At 37.7% G+C, this 20,069-nt stretch overlaps 2 protein-coding genes across 2 annotated transcripts in view; one reads left to right on the top strand and one right to left on the bottom strand.

The window, feature by feature from the left end:
- Positions 1–1,292: 1,292 nt before the first annotated feature.
- On the top strand, positions 1,293–16,770 carry ANKRD40 (ankyrin repeat domain 40). The gene is made up of 5 exons (XM_048818092.2): positions 1,293–1,712; positions 7,949–8,097; positions 9,387–9,872; positions 11,184–11,365; positions 14,554–16,770. The coding sequence occupies exons 1-5, from the start codon at positions 1,579–1,581 to the stop codon at positions 14,698–14,700; spliced, it is 1,098 nt and encodes a 365-aa protein (XP_048674049.1). The 5' UTR covers positions 1,293–1,578; the 3' UTR covers positions 14,701–16,770.
- A 446-nt stretch (positions 16,771–17,216) lies between these two features.
- ABCC3 (ATP binding cassette subfamily C member 3) overlaps positions 17,217–20,069 on the bottom strand; it is a 76,475-nt gene continuing 73,622 nt past the window's right edge. Inside the window, exon 31 of the mRNA XM_048818082.2 lies at positions 17,217–17,633. Coding sequence (XP_048674039.2) covers positions 17,525–17,633 — 109 coding nt within the window. The 3' untranslated portion in view covers positions 17,217–17,524. The remainder of the gene's footprint in view (positions 17,634–20,069) is intronic.

Raw genomic sequence — 20,069 nt, forward strand, 5'->3', positions numbered from 1 at the left:
ATTTTAATGTTTCAAGTTGGATGAAGTGCAAAAAGTAAATACACATAATAAATGATATAATGTGAGATAGACAGTTACTATTATTTAATTAAATCTAAAATATTAGGTGTGATTCTGCTCTCGCGCTAGTGTATGCTGGGAGCACCTCCTCTAAAGTCAGTGTACTTACCAATATGAACTTAATGTAAAATCATAAGAATTAGGTCCATTACTCAAAACAATGGTAAAAAAAGTTGTTTTTTAAAAATAAGATTTTTACGTGGATTGTGTCTCCATGTTTTGTAAAAAAGGTGGCTCTACTGATTTAATTAATTACTAGTCACATAGGCCCTGATTCTCTAAAGAGAATTACATCAGTAGACCCCCTGCACTTGCACAAAACCCTGTTGAAGTCACTGGGGTGTGTGCAGGCCCAGGGGTCTGTTCCCACAGTTCTTCTTTCAGGATCAGGGCCATAGACACTTTATTTTTACACTATCAGACATTACAGAACAAGTTATTTTAAATAGCTCTAAGTAATTGTTACAATCATGTAATTACTTACTTGAATAATTCTTACTAATGTTGAGATCCCATTACTTCAGTGAAACTATTTGCATGAGTAAGAATTAGGCCATTAAGTCTTTGAGTTTATTTTAGACTAAAGGCCAGATTCTGGCCCCCAATACAGCACCTTTGTGCTGGTCCTGTGGCCCAAAATTGCTTTAAAGGTGCTCTAGCTCAGCGTAGGTGTTATGAATTTTACTGGCACGTAGGACTCCCCAGGTGCCATGATACAGCTGCTGCAGGTCAGCTGGATCTGAAGATGGAGTCCTAAGTGTATATTTTAACTTGTGTTCTATAATAAGATAGTTGTGAAATAGTGTTTTTCTCACCCATGTCTCTCATTATTTGGCTTAGAATGAATAAAGAAAATTAGCACAATAGTAAAAACAATGTGAATTGGTGGAATCAATTGTGGCCCCAATCCTACAAATTGTTTTGCTGGATGGACCCATGTTCCCCACATGGAGACTTCACTTGATTTCAGTGGGGTTACACATATGGTGCTGAGCTACCTAGGCAGAACAACTTGCAGTTTGGGGTTGTAGGAATAAATAATGTTTGGTAGAAGATATTGTACATTCGAAATTCTTTGTATATTAAGCAATAATTCATTTTAGTTGAATAAAAGTAATCAAGTAGGAGCCTGAATATATCTGATGAATCATACAGCAAACAGGACAGCTACAACCAGGAATTGCATGCAAGGCTGTTGGTAGGAACTAAATATCTAGGTCAGAGAGTTGTCACAGATAATAGAGTCCCCCTGAGAAGAGTTTAGGAAACAGCAACAATCTAGAGATACTGTACTATGCAGTTGTCTTTAATGTTCTTCTGAAACGTGTGACTCTATCTGATTTAAACGTAACAGACAGAAAGTAATCAATATATGAATTTAAAATTAAAAGAATAAGAGACACCTCTTGTTATGCAGGGTTAATTTTATCTTTGACTTGCTGCTCAGTATGTTAGCTTTATAAAATGTTAAATCACCTTCAGTTGGCAGCTGCTTAACAATAAAGTGACCTTAGAGAGATGACAACTTTTATAGAGGAGAAAGAACTCCAGGAGAGACTGAGAGAAGCAGCTGCTTTGGGAGACATTGGGGAGGTCCAAAGACTGGTGGAATTCGGAGTGAATGTCAACTCTCAAAATGAAATCAACGGCTGGTAAGCCTTTAACAGGAATGAATTACGTGTATTTTTAAAGGTTAATAAAACTGACAATTTCAGATACCGAGAAGAACATTTTAAGAGCCTTTTATTCTTTGTCTGCTAATGATATGGTGGATGTTATATATGTTTTTCATATGAAATATATTAATGCAAGGCTATCCAGTTTTGACAGTTTGAATTCAGAATGTAATTTAAATGTCCTATTTAAACCCATTGCCTAATCCTCCCTCACTAGAGATGCTTTAAAATTATTTTAAAAGGAGGAAGTAATGGTACTGTTGATAATTGCTGTTCTGAGCTTACATTATTTTGTTTCAGAAGTTTTGATCCTTGGTCTCTGATTTTCTATTAGTTCAATGTGTTGCCACCTTCTATTACTTATACTGATGGGATTAGGAAAGCTGGCTGCACAAACACAGCACAGTAAAATAACATTCAGAAGGTAAACCTCAGACTGGCCAACCTCGCTCATTTTTAGAGAGGCTTATTCTGGATTACTTTTAAGGCAGCTTTTAAAATAACTTCCTGTTATGAGAAAAGATCTTGCAATGTGTTTCAGTGAGATACATAAAGCCTCACAGATTTTTTTTGTTTTGACATTTCATTCAAATACCACTTGACAACCCTAAATCCTGAAACTCTTCTATAATGAACCATACCCAGACTAGTCATAAAAAATGTTGTTTTTTAAACATGATTTTAACAATTCAGGCATTCTTGAAGATTGTTTTACCTGGATTAGATTCAGTTTATATCTTTATGTGAATTACTGAGCTGTGCTTCATGAGTGAAAATAGGAAGTATGAAACAGAAAGGACAATAAACTAGAATTTTAAAAACTAAGGGCCTAATTTTCAGAAGTGCCAAGTTCCCATGACAGCTGTTACAGTCAGTGGGGGCTGTCGCTGTTCAGCACTTGTGATAATCAGGCCTTCTATGATTTGCTTTCTTTCTTTGTTAAGGAGTAGAAGTATGTAGTGATTTTTCTCCCATTTCACTTTCTCATTATTTCCATATGCATAATAAACTGCTGCTCATTACCAAATCAGTTTGTTCAAAAAACTGGCATTAAGACAATAAACCAAAATCTGGCATAAAATATATTTTAAAAAAATTGCTTCTTGTTCTGTACTTTAGCTATAATCGTGTCTTCCATATCTTTTGAGTCTGTGTGCAGAAGCTGCATCTCTGGAATGGGTCTCATGTATAGGTCTGATCCTGAGAAGTGCTGAATACTTGCAGCTGCTATTGACATAAATGGGATTTGTGGGTGCACAATATCTCTCTGTATTAGACTGCATGAAATCCTCGTGAAATGGTCAGAATAAAACCCTAAATTAGGCCAGAGTTGCTGAGGTTTACATACAATTGGAGAAAATAGTGGTTGCAATTGTGCACCGTATCCATGCACTTGTGCAGAGCTTTGATGTTGTCATTGGGGCTCAACATGGGCACAAGAGTGTATCTGTGGAGTTCTCAGTACAGGCTCATAATTTAAAGTGGAAGCTGTGTGAATCTAAGCATTTATATCAAACATCTCCTTAGTACCTGAAGCTTTGTATTGGTACCTATTTTTTGGCCCACACCCATCATAGGGCCTAATCACATCAGCCACACTATCAGAGGCTCGTTCGCCTGCACATCTACCGATGTGATATATGCCATCATGTGCCAGCAATGCCCCTCTGCCATGTACATTGGCCAAACTGGACACTCTCTACGTAAAAGAATAAATGGACGCAAATCAGACGTCAAGAATTATAACATTAAAAAACCAGTTGGAGAACACTTCAGTCACTTTGGTCACTTGATCACAGACCTAAAAGTGGCAATTCTTCAACAAAAAAACTTCAAAAACAGACTCCAATGAGAGACTGCTGAATTGGAATTAATTTGCAAACTGGACACAATTAACTTAGGTTTGAATAAAGACTGGGAGTGGATGGATCATTACACAAAGTAAAACTATTTTCCCATGTTTATTCCCTCCACCCCTACTGTTCCTCAGACGTTCTTGTCAACTGCTGGAAATGGCCCACCTTTTGATTATCACTACAAAAGGTCCCCCACCCCCCCCCCCCCGCCCTCCTGCTGGTAATAGCTCACCTTACCTGATCACTCTCCTTACAGTGTGTATGGTAACACCCATTGTTCCATGTTCTCTGTGTATATAAATCTCCCCACTGTATTTTCCACTGAATTCATCTGATGAAGTGAGCTGTAGCTCACGAGAGCTTATGCTCAAATAAATTTGTTAGTCTCTAAGGTGCCACAAGTACTCCTTTTCTTTTTGCGGATACAGACTAACACAGCTGCTACTCTGAAACCACAAAGCCTGGTGACTTTGTCAGAATTTTACTTCTGAACTCAAAGTGACATGCAGGGGGCTTGAATTCAAACTAAGAAAAGGTTTTGCACCAAGTCCAAAGAAACAAAACAGCCAGAGCTTCACAGACCTCTTCTCAGATGCCATGGGATTTTTGTTGTAAATAATATAGGAGTTCTTTCTGTTGAGTTATAACAATTATTTCAGCACTCTTAAAAATAGTGGCTTTTACCTCAAATGCATAGTCCAGTCGTGGAATACAGTACTTTACAATAACTGTCATGTCTTATGGCATTGTCTCCAGCTGAATGCAGATGATTTGCAGTTAAATTCCTGTGAAAAGAAGGAAGTTATGGTGGGGGACATATCTTAGTCTTATCTAACTATCTTGAAAACTCCTATCTGTGCTGCTTTTATGTTTTTCCATCTTGTACCCATTCAGAGCAACCCCCCTCCCACCCCAAACATTAGTATATTAACACATTCTGGATATGAAGTTAAGCACACAAAATCAGGAAATTTTAAAATGATGGTCCTTGCATTGTAATGTAACTTTTATGATTCTTTACATTAAATATATATATTGAGGCATACATCTAACAACATATGCTTAACATTGGGGCTATGGTGATACAAATAATAAATAATAATAATGTAGATACAAGGGAGCTGAGTCATAGACACTTGTTGTGCAACCTCCCCTTTCTGGCTTATCCATTGGGTTTTTTGATTGTTTGTTTTTTTAAAAAATGCCAGGTATTTCACAACCCTGATTCAGACACCTTTATGGGAAAGCAGCAGCAGCTGTTCAATGCAGCAGGGATGGAGGGATTAAAATTAAAAGTCCAGATCCCCAAAACTCTGCTTTTGAAAACATGACTGCTTTTTTCTAGATCTCTAAAAGGGAGCTGAACTCTTTTGAAAATTTTGTCCCAGTTGTGGATGGTGAGCATTTTTGAAAATCTGGCTCTTAACATTTCATATGGAGACTTATTCCGATTGCAGACAACACTGTAACATTTTGATTTTCACTCTTGGAATTTTTGTACAAGAACTAATTTTTGTAGAGGATTTCCATTTCTCAGTGAGTTATCCATCAATTTCATCACATTTCTGTCTGAAATTTTTTCCTTTATCTACTATTGTTACAAGTAGCTCCTAAAATTACTACAACTAAAAGAGATTAAAGGGGGGGAAATTCTCTGTTTCGTTTTCAGTTTACATTGTGCATTTGACATCACTTTGTGTTTAGTCATCTTTGACGGTTGTTTTTCTGGGACTTTGAAACAGCAATAGGATAAAAAATGTTTTAAAAATGGGACAATAGAATAAAATTACTAAAATTGGCAAGTGATAAGTGTAGTTCTAGCAACTGTCTTTAACACAATTTTGAATTGAAAAAAATATTTAAAATAGGTGAACCTACTCAGGAACAAAAATTTGAGAATATTGTGTGGTTTTATAAAATATACACCAAAGATAACCAAATGATACTTGTTAAGACAGGCCCTAACTTGCTTCTATATAACCTTTGATAGGGACTAATTTTTGATATAATTAAAAAAATACCCCACATTTGTTTTAACAGCTGTTATTTCTCCTAAAAAGAAACATTGCAAAGCACATCTGAATGACAAATGATAATTGAAAAATACTCATCAAGAGAGGTAGTGTGGGCTAATGAATGGGCAATGGGCTGGGAGACAAGAAATCAAGGTTTTGTTCCTGGCTCAATGACTGCTTGTGACCTTGCGCAACTCATTTCACCCCTCTGGGTTTCCATTTCTTTTCCCATCCTTTGGCTGTCTTTTCTGTTTAGATTGTAAACCTTTTGAAGGAGGGACCTTTTGTCTCTTATTATATGTATGTATATTGTCTAGCACAATCAGGCCCCAGTCTCATCTGGGGACGCTAGGCACTACTGTAATATATATATATATATATATATATATATTATTATTACAGTAGTGGGTTTTTTAATCTGGGCCCCAGTTCTACACAACAGCACTTACTACAGTGAGTAATCCTATTGCCTTGTATTCTGTGGGGCTTCTTCCACAAAGAAATACTAAACCCAGTGATAAGAATTTGCACAATTAGGCCCTTTGTTTCTTGCAGGATAGTCTTAATCATACTGGCATATAAAACAAGCAAGATTCTGTGTGTACTTTGCTTTCTCTTGCTTTAATTAGTCTGATTCTCACATGCATGCATCAGGTTTTATAGCTACTCTACTATTTCCTCCCATCAGACCCTTCTTCAGGAGTAAACAAAACCAACCAACCAAACAAAAAAACCAACAAGAGCAAAAACTCTTGATGTGTCAGAGGTGGTGCTGTTTGGCAGAACACAACGTAGTCTAAATTTTAAAGTCAGACAGGTGTGACCACACCTTTTCCTTAAAAAACAAATGCTTCCTGGAGAAGGACTTTGGACTGAAGTGAATCTTTTTAACCACATAAGTTTTCTAAGAGATTTTACACCACTTCTTTCTCACTCTTCTTGTATGTAACTCTAAACTCCTAAGATTCAACATCTTTTCCTCTCCTTGCTATTAGTCTGGGGAAGGGTTAAGAGTTTTCATGCAGTTTAAAGAACAGCATTGGGAAGGGTGGTGGAGAAACAGCACTAGAAAATCTTTGAAACTAGGGTACTGCTTTTAAGCTGTGAGATAGTGCTTTGTGGGGAAAATGGGATGGGCCATACAGTTTTTGCATATTATAACATGCAGACACATTGTAAAATCTTATAAACATCAGGGAGACTGACCCTCCCCTACATTTCTTCAGGGGATCAACTCTGGGGATTCCTCTAAAGAAGAACCACTCTCCAGGAAAATGTGCCTTTTGCCTGAACCAAAACCACAGACCTTCTCTGTGGGTGAATTCTTTCCTTCACCAAAATCTCTGTCTGTATGAAGTAGGGGTATGTTTTTTGGAGTATATTTTTTCTCCCTTGCCAGTATCTGAGAATTTCTTTCTTGCGGTTGTTATGCTGACAAATCCTATATTCCTTACTAGGGGTTTTGCCTGAGTAAGAATGCCAGGATCAGGATCTGACTCTAATTGCATTATTCACTATCTCTGTAAAGCCACTAGGACTACAGTTTATATGAAAGTTGTAATGGAGAAAAGTGTTGAAATTGATCCACTAAAAAGTTAGAGTTCTGCAAAGGTATTTATTGGGAATTTACCAGTGTTTGTGTCAGTGTGATAATTTGGTGAAAACCAGTGTAATACGAAAACTCAGTTCTTCTTTTGGTTGTAAGGTACTGCGAAATGTCCTGGTGAGGAGTTATTTCAGAAAATAAAGATTATTCTAGTCAGCTCTGTTTTGAGATTTAATCAAATTGAAATCAGTTTGGTTTTCAAAGATCTTTGCTCAGGAACTAGTCTGTTTCATTTTGGTTGGAGTGGTGCAGAGAAAAAAATTCTTTTTCTTTTGATTTACAAAATTAAACCTATTTCTATGAATTTAAATGATCACTTGAAATATGGTTCTGCTGTTAAGCTTATAATATATTCTGTCATCTTATTTTGAAAAAACAAATGTAAAAGGTACAGAAGAGTGACAGCTATTTTATATTTTTGAAATTAGTTTTAGCTTTTAAAAGCTAAAAGTGAGAGATTTAGTTAAACTTTAAAGCAAAAACCATCTGCTGTTGTCAAAAATAGTAACGTTGGTGGTAAAGGCATTACTGCAGGGAAAAACTATCAGCAGGTGTCACTGCAGACTACAAAAAATGTTCAAAGAATATATCTCAGCTTGGTAATGTATATTAGAAATGAATGTTGTTCTTTTTGGGGAAAGCTAGGCCTTGGCTTTTTTATACACAGTGGTATGAATAAAACTAATCTCTGGTAGCATGTTTATTTCATATAACACCAACATTTTCCTTGTGCAGGACTTGTTTGCACTGGGCATGCAAACGGAACCATGCTCAAGTGGTGTCTTATCTGATAGAGTCTGGTGCTGATAAGGAGATTCTCACAAGTAAAGGAGAAATGCCAGCCCAGTTAACCTCAAAGAGAGAGATTAGGAAAACATTGGGAGGTAAGTTTATTGGTTAATATAATAACTTTGAAGACTTGGTAATGACCAATTCTAATAATTATGGTCATGTTCTGTTGTGCTTTTGCGCGGGTGCTGAATCTGTATTTAAAAGCTTACAATGCTGTGGCAAAAAGAAAAGGAGTACTTGTGGCACAACCTTCATCGGATGAAGTGAGCTGTAGCCCACGAAAGCTCATGCTCAAATAAATGGGTTAGTCTCTAAGGTGCCACAAGTCCTCCTTTTCTTTTTGCGGATACAGACTAACACGGCTGCTACTCTGAATTCTGTGGCAGTAATTCCCATTTGGCCTTCAGAGTCTTTACTGAGAAAGAAACCACAACTTCAGGAATGTTGGTTCCATGGGCTTTTATGGTGACAATTTTTTTTTGTATGTGGGAGGGAAAAAGCTTAATTTTGAAAAATTAAACTGTCACAGAACATGTTCACTACAAATATTTGCGACTTGATACAAATGGAGATAAGGGGAGGGAAATCTTACTTTTATATATATATATATAAATATATAAAGCCTTTAGTGTATATGACTGGTAATTCCATAAAATATCAGGAAGCTTATTTAAGGGGTTAACTGCATTGATCTCAATTGAAGATTCGTATTTTATTCCATAAAAGTATAGTGATAGAGTAGCAGCCCCAAGGGATCCATTGGTATATTGTGCTTGTAACTGTCAAAGTAACAATGTTGCTACTAAACATGAGAATTAGTTTGAAGCCTGTTCAGAATCTTTAAGTTTTTCCTACCTTTTGCACTCCTTTCTTTCTGATTTCTGCCTTTGTTAATATCTATCTGCTGTTGAGTCAGTAGTTCTTTCAGTTCTAAATATATTGTATACTTTTTCCCCCCACCCACTCTTTTGGTATCCACAGCAAACCTGAAAATCTACTGCCCTCCATTTATTCCTCTGGTTTATGTCCATTATGAAGACAATGAAGTTATGTCAGCTGAGAATATGGCACAAAATATTGGCCACAGGACATTTTTCTTAAAAGATGGCAGATTCTATATCAAGTCCAAGTGTGTAGGGGGAAAGTAGAGGTGTTTGTGGAGTATCTTAGTCACACAAGCTTTGTTTTTATGGAACCCCTTAGCACAGTTATGTGTACTGTACATAGAGCTTTAGAGCTCTTTGTTTTGTTTTATATCCTCTGTGTGGGTGTGTGTAAATAGTCTGAATCTAAAAACCACGATGTACTAGGACAATTTTAGTTCTCTTTAACCAGTTATAACTAATTTTGTTCACTGGACATTTTTTTCTTTCCTCTATAGTGGAAGACGAACTTGCAGATTTGAAGCAAGACTCAGACTTGCCAATTGTCCCGAATTATTTGGCTAATCCACCTTTCCCTTATGTTTATAACACAATGAGTAACAGCATTCCAGACCCTTCCACTGGCTCGCTGAATGGAAACTTCCCCATATCCTTAGAATTGCAAGCTGTAGATTATCCCACTTCATTACCTCGAGTCAAAGCATGCACTTCTGCAACATCACAACATGCAAATGCTGCTTCTGCAGTGGCTGATAATGAAGATATGTCGACATCCCCTGGAGCCTGTACCATGCCAGAATGCCCAAAGCCTGTAGTCCAGAATGGTCCCTTTCACCAGGCATCCGTGCCTGAGAGCAGAAGTTTCCCTTCTCCAGCTGCATCTAAACAGCCTGTATCTCAGCAACAGAATGGCTCATGTATGGGGCCTATGCCAACATTTCAGCCATTTTTCTTCCCTGGAGCTTTCCCATTTAATATGCAAGGTAACATTAAATTATTATTACAAATTTTAAAAATTAATTTTACTATTCCTTTTTTGCTCTGTTCTTCCTGGAAGCGGTCATGTTGGAGAATGAAAATAGACTAGTCAATGTTATTCATGTCTATAGTACTTCTCTAGTCTTTCACTTTCATGTTCTTATGCATGAGGCATGATTCCATGTTTGTGGCTCAGGCATTTCAGGGAATGTTTAAAAAAATTGTATCCACTGGAATTTTTAATACAAATATCAATGAAAACATGTCTTACTCATCTAAGGTTTTGTAAAAACATACAGATGCGAGGGTAGTCTAACACCATAACTGTGGTACAGAACTCTAGACTCTAATACAAAACACAGACCTATGTCCAATTAATTTGAAAGAGAAGCTTTGTTAGCTCAGCTTGTACAGGTAGCTGACCACTTAAATGTACAGAGAGGAAGTATTATTTATCATTCCTTGGGGTTAATATTATATATATTTAGTAAAATCACCCCATCAGTTCAGTGTAGCCAGTTCTGGAATTGCAGTTAAAAGGTCCAGACCTCTATTTGAATGGGAGCTGTGAGAAGATCCATATGAATTTTAATGTGCGATCACCAAAAACAGAGCACTGAGTTATGCAATATTGGATTGCTCAGAAAATTGGTAATAGAAGATAAAAATGTTGCCAGATGAAATTCAGTTCAGAGCAGTAGGAAGTGGGTTTTTTACCCATGAAAGCTTATGCCCAAATAAATCTGTTAGTCTTTAAGGTGCCACTGGACTCCTCGTTGTTCAGAGCAGTAGTAACTCAATTATACTATAATTTTATAAGTAATATTGTCTGTATTTGATTATTATGGGTGTCTATTGGCCTATATAAAATAAACTTGACTATCTCAGATCAGTTCCTAATGGGACTCCACAGAAACAGCTACAAATGGTACCTTTGCAGTAGCTTCTCTGTGAAGGAATGAAAAACATGGAGGCTGAGCTACCTCCTCTCCTCTAGAAGTTGTCCTTTCAGACATGGTGGTTGTGGGAAGTTGATGAGTTATGTGGAAGCTTACATGGCCAGTGCCTGTGCTGTTCTTGTCCTGAATAGGATTCCAGTCTCCAGAGCTCGGAATTCAGCTCTTTTCACCTACCTTCGCATTAAATACAAATAAATCAAAAGTAATGAATGAAATGATTTTAGGGTAACATTTTGAGATTTATTATTATTATTGATGTAATGAAGTCACATTTATTTTTTTCCAGTTCTTATTTAGATGATCGTGCATACTTATATGTATATAGGTATTAATGTCTGTATGTTTATCTTTTACTAGAACTGGTGCTTAAGGTGAGAATTCAGAACCTTACTCTTAGAGAGAATGACTTCATTGAAATTGAACTGGACAGACAAGAACTAACATATAAGGAACTGCTCAGAGTGAGTTGCAGTGAACTGGGTATTAATCCAGAACATGTAGAGAAGATTCGAAAATTACCAAATACAGTATTAAGAAAGGTAAGAACCTTCAGCTTTAAGCAAAAGTTATTTTTATTGCTGTTGTGGACATCATTAAAAATGCATCATTCATCCCTCAAGCAACCTGCAATATTCCTTATGTCTTTGAATATGAGATTTGGCTTACTGCTATTGTTGCAAAGTGGCAAACGTTGTGTTTTTAACGGTGTTCCTTGTCTTAGAGAAATATAGTAGATCCATAACCAGTGATTAACTTTCTTATAATCCCCTGGCCATGGAATAAGTGGGCTGTCATTGAATGTTTCAGAATCTATAGAAGAAGAATAAAACTTCTCAGTCAGATGCATACAAGACTGGTGGGAGTGCATCTGATGGTCAGATCAGCCAATCATGCATAGCTATGGCATAGTTTGGGCCTGCAGCACTGAAGAAAGAAGCAGAGTTTGGATGGAGGATAAGAGACCATCCAAGGGGCTGGGACAAGGGAGGCACTTGGCTATAACTGTACTGTCAGTTACTCTACTGTTTAACATAATGTAAAAAGACATTAAGGAGAAGTCTTTGTATTTTATATGCCTTTCTTCCTCCTTTCCTTCCATCCACAAGTTAGGTCTAGGGGACAGAGCAGAAGAGTAGAAATCAGATCTGCATTCTGGTTCCCAGTCTGACTCCTTGTGTGACCTTGGGCAAGTCAATGAACTTTTCTGTGCATCAAGATAAGAGGGGGATTGTAGTAGTTGGGTAATTCAGAGGGTTGTGGTGTTTGTAAAGTGCTTGGAGATCCTCATATGACACCCTAAAATCAAGATATTCAACTTTACAGAATTACCTAATTTTCCCTCTTGCCTTCCAGTCTTCAATTCATGTTTCCTAAACTAGAGGGTTGTTTTGACTGCAAAGTATCACAGATCCTGGGTCCTACAGTTAATGGTCCCCATCAGCATATTTCTCAGTTTGGGACTGATCCATGATCAACCCTTGCACTCACTGATAACACTATATTGCAAATATTGTGTTGAACAGTATTCTTTCATATTGGGAGGTTACAGTCAGAGCATCAACTATAGCTGAATTGCCTTGTTTTATTGACATCACCTTACTTCTGTGCTTTGAAAGACCTGCACTGATTTTACCTATACAATACTTGTAAGCCACTGAGAGTTGTGTGGTTAAATAAATCCTCAAGCAACTCTTTAAACCTTTATTTATACTGGATTTTTTTTTTTAAATAGGTTCCTCTCTGTAAATTGTACAGTGGAACATCTTATTAAATGAGAGTGCTTTGTTTGGGCTGCTGCCATTTTTCCTATTTAATAAAATAAGCTCTAAACCCTTAACTTCTTGATGGCTTTCCTGCACTGACATTCTGTACTGTGTGACTTATATTTAACTATGTTCAGAAATTCAGTGTAATAACATACCCCATGACATACTGTCATGAATGGTTGAAAGGTTTATGATACCGAGGTGAGCCTTACTAATCTAATTAAACTTTAAACATTCCTTTTAAAAAGCAACTAAATTATAGGGAAAACGTTCTCAATTAGGAACAGTTTGTGCAGTCCTTACACAGGCAAATGTCCCATTGAAGGCAATGGGACGTGCCTGCATAATACATGGAAGACTTGGACTTTTTGTATCTGTTTTCCTAGTTCACTAGTGACCCTTCCTTCACCCTCAAATCCTTAGGACATTGTTGGCGTCAAATGGTGGAGCTAATCTGATTAGTGCTAGATTAACAGACTTCAGTGGACCGTACCTGCATCCAATATAAGAAGACATTCTGACTCTTTACTTTTAAAGATTCATTTCTTGGGTTGCAAAGGAATAAGTAGTTCCAAAATATGCTAGCTAAGTCTGATTGTTCAAAGTGTCCTCTGTAAGAGTGTCGCTAATTCTTAGACATTTTTGTCAGCAAAACTGGAGGACACTTGTTTTCTGAGATTTCAAAAAATTTAATTCTTAGTGCTTAATTCTAGTGACAAAGTATGGCCACTCAGGGGATCAGAGCCTGATCGCTTACTTACTGTTTGCGACTGCCTTCTTTTACTCTCTCTGACTTGCTTCAGCTAGGTCAGGAATGGGGGTGGTCAGTGTGCTGCTCCAGAAGAAGCTGGCTTCAGGGCCCCTTGGAGAGGAGGCATGGATCAATGTGAGAGGTTTTTAATGGGTTGGGGAGAAAGAAAGAAAGATTATTGGGGTGAGGGGTCCCAGAGGACCCTCTTCCAAGCTGTTTATAGATAGTATGCAATAGATCTTTAAAGCACATAATACAAGCTTTAATTCCACTAATAATTTTCACTCCCTGTCAGTAATATTGAAGAACTCCCTTGAACTATAAATCTTCCCTTCATCTGTTGGTAACCTTAATTTTTTGTACTTGCTTGGCACATTAGTCTACAGTTGATACTGCATGTTGGAAACAAAAAGAATTAGAATTTCCGAAGAAGGATTCGGCCAAACCCAAATCACACGACAATGAAGCCAAACAGACTGATCACAAAGGGGTCAACTGAGCTTATTAATACTGTGAACTTGTCTGAGGATCTCACTCCCATTTATATACATTTAGTTAACTAAGGGCTTGTCTACACTGGCACTTCACAGCGCTGCAACTTTCTTGCTCAGAGGTGTTAAAAACACCCCCTTGAGCGCAGCAAGTGTCAGTGCTGTAAAGCGCGAGTGTAGACAGTGCACCAGAACTGGGAGCTGCGCCCCTTGTGGAGGTGGTTTTTTTAGAGTGCTGGAAGAGCTCTTTCCTAGCGCTCTGCTGTGACTACACAAGCCACCTTAAAACACTGCCACAGCAGCCCTTTAACGTTGCCAGTGTAGACTAGCCCTAGGCTCACAGCACTCCTGTGAGAGGCAAGATCTGTATCCATTTAACAGATCAGAACACAGAGGCAGAGAGCAGTAAAATGACTTTTTCAGAGTTACACAGTAGCAGAGCCAGGAGTCTCCAACTAGGAAACTTTCTCCCACTTAAAATAACTACATTTAAAAAAAATGAAATCTAAAGTAAATAGAATGCTAAAGTAATGCAACATGCAATAGGAGTGCCTGCTTGATAGCTAGATAAGCAAAACGGAGTCAAACTGCTGGGTAAATACTTGCCCCCTGCTAGCATACATCTGTTTTATCCTCCTTAAATCTGCCTAACTGAACTCCTGTACAATATTTATTGTGGATGCTACTAACATACTGCATTTTTAATTTGTTTATTTAAGGACAAAGATGTTGCAAGACTTCAGGATTTCCAAGAACTGGAGCTGGTTCTAATAATCAACGACAATAACTTTCTGTTTAGAAATGCTGCATCTACACTGACTGAAAGGCCTTGTTACAACAAGAAAGCATCAAAGCTGACTTATTAACTATTTAAAGCAGCATCAAACAAAATATTTGTATCTTGTCTTTTAAGCAATGGATTCAATGTTCAAGCATTGAACTTATAAGGGCTAATATCCTGAAAAAATCTATTTTATTACTTTTGAGATAAAGTTGACATGTTCTGCACAGTTACAGCCTACAGCTCATGTCAGACTAACTTGCTCTGATATGAAACTGTGCTTATGAAAAGAAAGCAATGGTAGAATTCTCAGTCTATTCATGTAGCTAGCATTCTGTTCCTTACCCAAAATAATCCTGACTTCAATCACTGTAGAGTTAGCAGCTCTCAAGGAAAGGCTTAAATTGTTCTAATAATTGTTAGCTATAAAATAGCAGAAGCACTTATGCTAAAGGACAGAACATGAATCCCATTTAGTGTTTGTACCAAATTACTTAATGTGCACAGACATCCCACTGTTATTAATAGGTGATACATGCGTGACGTGACAAGCAAACACACCCCTTTTTAAGGAGGAAAATGGAAGGATTGAAGTCTGTGGAAGAAGCACAAAACTCCATTTGTCTCATTTAAGTATTAAAAAGTTACTAATTAGATGTGGTTTCTTAAACTGCATTTATAAATATTTCTCAGGTTGAAGATAAAATATTACAGTTGTTACTCAAATTGTAAATATACCATTGACCAAAATAGCTAGGGTTTTTTAAATCTCATGGCTGCTTGTCAACACACGGTATTGAAATGTTTGGTAACAAACGGTCCACTCCCTCTCTCTTTTGTTGCTTTATTATCAAGAAGTTTCTCTAATGCTTCTTTAAAATGGCAGTTATTTTTCACTCCATGGACAAGTCAATGTGATTTCCATATGAGAAAGGAGCACAAACATTGCAGTTCCATTTTCCTCCAACTCATCCTTTCATGAACAAGATCAGTCCTTGAAACCGTACATTTATTATGTAAAAAGGAAACTAATTAAATGCTTAGCATTTTAAAAAATGGGATGACATTTGAATCTTGGGCTTTCTAGGCATTTTTTTTCCTTTTTCAAAGACAACTATTTATGTTTCTGATTGCATGGACACCTTTTCACATTCCTGCTAACTTAAATTCAGTATTATGCTCCTCTGCTATGAAATCCTGGAATAAATACATTGGAAAACATTAAAGTTGAGTAATCTGTTAAGGATTTTTTTATCCAGTTTATTCACTCTTTTTTTAATTTACAAAACCATCCTCTTTAGAAGAAAGGATCTAATCTGTTTACCTAGCTATAGAAGTATGTACTGTACTGAGAATTAGATGGATTAAAGCTCTAGATAACAGGGAGAACATAGTTGATTGCTGATTTGAACTCCCCACTATTAAGATTTTTTCTTAGTGCCTTTCTTTAACTTCCTAACTCTTAGTTAATTGGATTTAAGCAGTACACATTAGCTTAGGGTTTATAAAATGGATAATATCAGTAGAACAGACTGTAACAAGATAAGTCTTTTCTCATGGCATAAATGTTAAAGTAGAGATGCGATGCAGCTTGATCCAGTGACAATCTGTTTCTTTTATACCAGCTTACTGATGTTGATCTAACCACTGTGATGGAAGTTTATATAGTAGAACAATTGCTCACCATACAATTAGACCTGCATTCTTACTCACTGACAGAAGAGACTATTTTAGGCTTTTGCCATTCAGAAGCCATTTTTTCTGTAAAAGTACTGTAGTTTTTATGAATAAACTGGTATGCTGTACCAGTGAAAAGATCAGCCATTGGATTGACTGAATTCATTTGCTATACTGATGATTATATTACGCAGTTGCTGGTAGCTATCTATGCATTCAAAGGAATATTTTTATACTTTATATCTTATGCAATTTATAACTGAGCATATTAGCTTTGCTAACTGAATTAATTGGATAACTGTATCATGTGAACATTTTTGTGTATGACCATCAAGGATTCATTACCTTTGTGCATTGCTACATGAAAATGTTTAAGTATTATTTAAGTATTAAATGAATTGCTTGGCTCTAGATTCTTGTTTCTATTTAAGTTGTATTCTTTTTATAATTAATAAATTATTATTTTTATGTTCTCAAACATGGACATAGAATTTTTCTTTAGAAAAAAAATTGCAACTTTTCTACTACATAAACTGCTTTCTGTGGTGGTTGGTGTAGTTGCATGAGTTAACTGTGATTAATCGACAGCCCTAGTACAGATTCCTACAGACTTCACCAGGCTTTTAATTGTTTGGTTCTATAAGTACAACTATTTGCAGGCCTTAGATTGGTAGGAGTAGAAAGGAATGTTATAGACCCTGATTCTGCAAGTTGTTCTGGCCTGCTGGCCCAATGAAGCTCCACCAAGGCACTAGAACAGGCTGCAGTATGGGGACTGCAGCATCCAATGCTCTTGCCCCAGGGATATTTACTTACACAGGTGAAACATTCCTTGATTACTTTATTTTTAATGGAGTCATCACAGAACATTGTCAGTCTTCCCATTTTAAAACTGTGTTTCTGTATAGAAGACAGACACAGGTGTATTTTATATCACTGGTTTTACTTTACTAATGATAAACCAGAAAACAATACATGTTGGCTTGCGATACATACATTTCCTTGGCAGGATATTTGGCATTCTTTTAAGAAAAAATAAAAGCAGTTAATAAAATACTTTATGTATATATAAAATATTTTAAAAAATATAAAATTCATTTTTTCATCATTACGAGTGTGTAACAATTCACGTATCACAAGTTTAGTCTATTACAAAGACTGTTCTGTAAAATACAGTACATTCATGAGTCACTTTTGGGATGAGTCAGTCATTCAATGGTATAAAAGTCTTGCTAAGCTAGTCCAGCATCTTTAGCCATACTGTAGAAGACACCCCGGGATTCTATAAGGCTTGAAGGTGTATCAAATTCAGCTACTGTTCCTTTGTCTAGAACGAGAACCCTGTAAAAAACAAAAGCAGAAAACTGATATTGCAGAAGCTTTCCTTATAGGGAACTCAATTCCTTCAACCACAAAAATCAGGCATTTTTCCAAATCTTCTCTCCTTATGCTGAATCATTTTCACATGCTGCAACGTAACAGGCTAGACAGAACACCTCCGTGTGAGTTTATGCCTAATTTACAGAAGCACCAAACACCCACAGCCTCCAGAAAAGCCAGTCAGTACCTCAGCAATTAAGGCCATTAATTCCATGGTTTTACCAGTCTCCCAGTAGTAATAATCCATTTAAAAAACCTTTAACATGCAATAAATCTATCAAAGAACATTACACCCATTGCTGGTCACAACAGATCCATACAGGAGCTGGAGACGCCTCAAAGGGGTTGTGAGACTTGCGCAGTGGTGAGTTAACTAACACAGGACCTGCTCCTAATTAAGCCAATGGAAGCAGAATCAGGCCCACCTATTCAGTTATACTGTTCATAACCTGATTTGTAGGTCTAGAAGCATAACAGTGTGACAGTGAGAATTTCTGGTAATATTTTGATGTTCCTATGCATGCCTCAGTTTTCCTCTGTGCTTAGCATTGTTATCCAGTGTCGGCTCACATAGCTATTTGGGGTGAACTGAATGGATTAAAGGACTGGTTGAAACTGACCCATATAAATGGAGAACCTGGAAGACAATGGGGAATCCCAATGGCTAAGATGTTCACAAATAGCAACTAAACATCAAGAGGAAGGAGGTTTCTCTCCACCTCTTAGGAAAGCAGAACAAAGGGGAAAGGCGTCAGCTGGCTCGGATAAGAGTCACATCTGCTCTTTCTTTTGACTGACAAAAACCCAGAAGGGATTCCATGGCAACTTGGCTGGGTAGAACGCTGGTGGCCAGAACGGACTGTGTCTGAACCATTGTTGCTCTATACGAACCTAAAGCACAAGGTAAGCAGTCTGTCAGAGGATTAATAAATCCTACTCTGTTTTGAAAAGGCTGGCTGGTGTCACTGCAAATACTTGCCGAGGTGCACCGGTCTCTCAAGGCTGCGTGGCCTACCCTTAATGAGCAGTGGGATCCCTTGGGCATCTGGCATGCTGAAGGGGTTCCTTGGAGGGACTGTTTAAAAGCTGGGGCATAGCACAGATCCTGTAGATTTGTGATAACAGGATCATACAAATTCACTGAGAGGCAAACTGGGGCCCTTTTGAGTGTTTCTTCCTCCTCCAATTATATGTAGGGTGACCATATTTCTCAAAGTAAAAATGGGAGGGCCTGGGGCTGGCCCGGCCTGCCCCAACCCCCTCACAGGACTCACAAGAGCCGCCCTCCCTGTGCCATCCATGGCTGGGGCTGACCCACCAAGCCCCGCGTCAGGTAGCAGCCACCACACTCCACTCTCCTGCTGGCAGTCAACGCTGCCTTCAGCTGACCTGCTCTCCACTCTGCCTTACTGCTGGGACAATGCGCAGTTTTTGTGAAAAAGTAGGGACAGAGCTGAAAAAGGGGACTGTCCTGGCCAAAACAGGGATGTATGGTAACCCTAATGATATGTTACCATAGGAACATCATGTTCCACTCTGCATCATGAACAGACAGGAACACAGAGTGCACCCTTCAACTTCATGCAAGCCTGCTTTTATTTTTAAGAGGAGGAAGAGAAGAAAAATTGGAGATCGACTTACAGAGAAGGGAAATAGTATAGAAATTTCAGAGGTTTCCCAGCACTCAATACTCTTATCATTCCTATCTGCGTGCAGGGTTACACTGACAAGATAACTCTTTGGGAGAGATGGGCGGCACTGAATTTGAATTCTGGCACGTTGCAGAGCAGGAAACAAACTATACCACATAGTTAATTCATGCTAAGGCTAACGCCTCTGCTGTGTGAAACAGTTCTGAGATAAGCCATCTGTTAATTCTGTTTGATACTGACTACTGAGCTTTTGATGAAATTACAAGTTTAGTTGATAGAATGAATAGCAACTTTGGTGATAATTTGCTTGATAAAGATAATAATGTTGATGTAATATAGTTATGCTTCTGTAAGGTACTTGGTACTAAAACACATTTTGATTAAACTTGAATGATACAAAAACCAACATGGCTAAAACCTGACTGATAGGTCTCAAAACATAATTGCAAATCATCATTGAGCAAGTGTATTTCACTTGGGGTCCGACAGAAATCGGTTCTTGGCCCTACATTATTTAATATTTTTATTTGTGATCTGTGTGACAGCGTGCTAGCTAGGAAACCCTGAGCCAGCCCTCTGTCACACCAGCTCCAATCAGGAAAGGCGAATTGGAGTAAGCCCAGGCCTAAGGGGCAAATAGGGAACAGCTGCCAGCCTTGTTAGCTGGGGCTATATAAAAGCTGACAGGAAGGAAGTCAGGGGGAGAGGAAAGGGAGAAGCCAGAGAGCTAGAGGCCACTCTCCCC

The sequence above is a fragment of the Caretta caretta genome, chromosome 14, assembly GCF_965140235.1.
Source record: "Caretta caretta isolate rCarCar2 chromosome 14, rCarCar1.hap1, whole genome shotgun sequence".
NCBI lineage: Eukaryota > Metazoa > Chordata > Testudines > Cheloniidae > Caretta > Caretta caretta.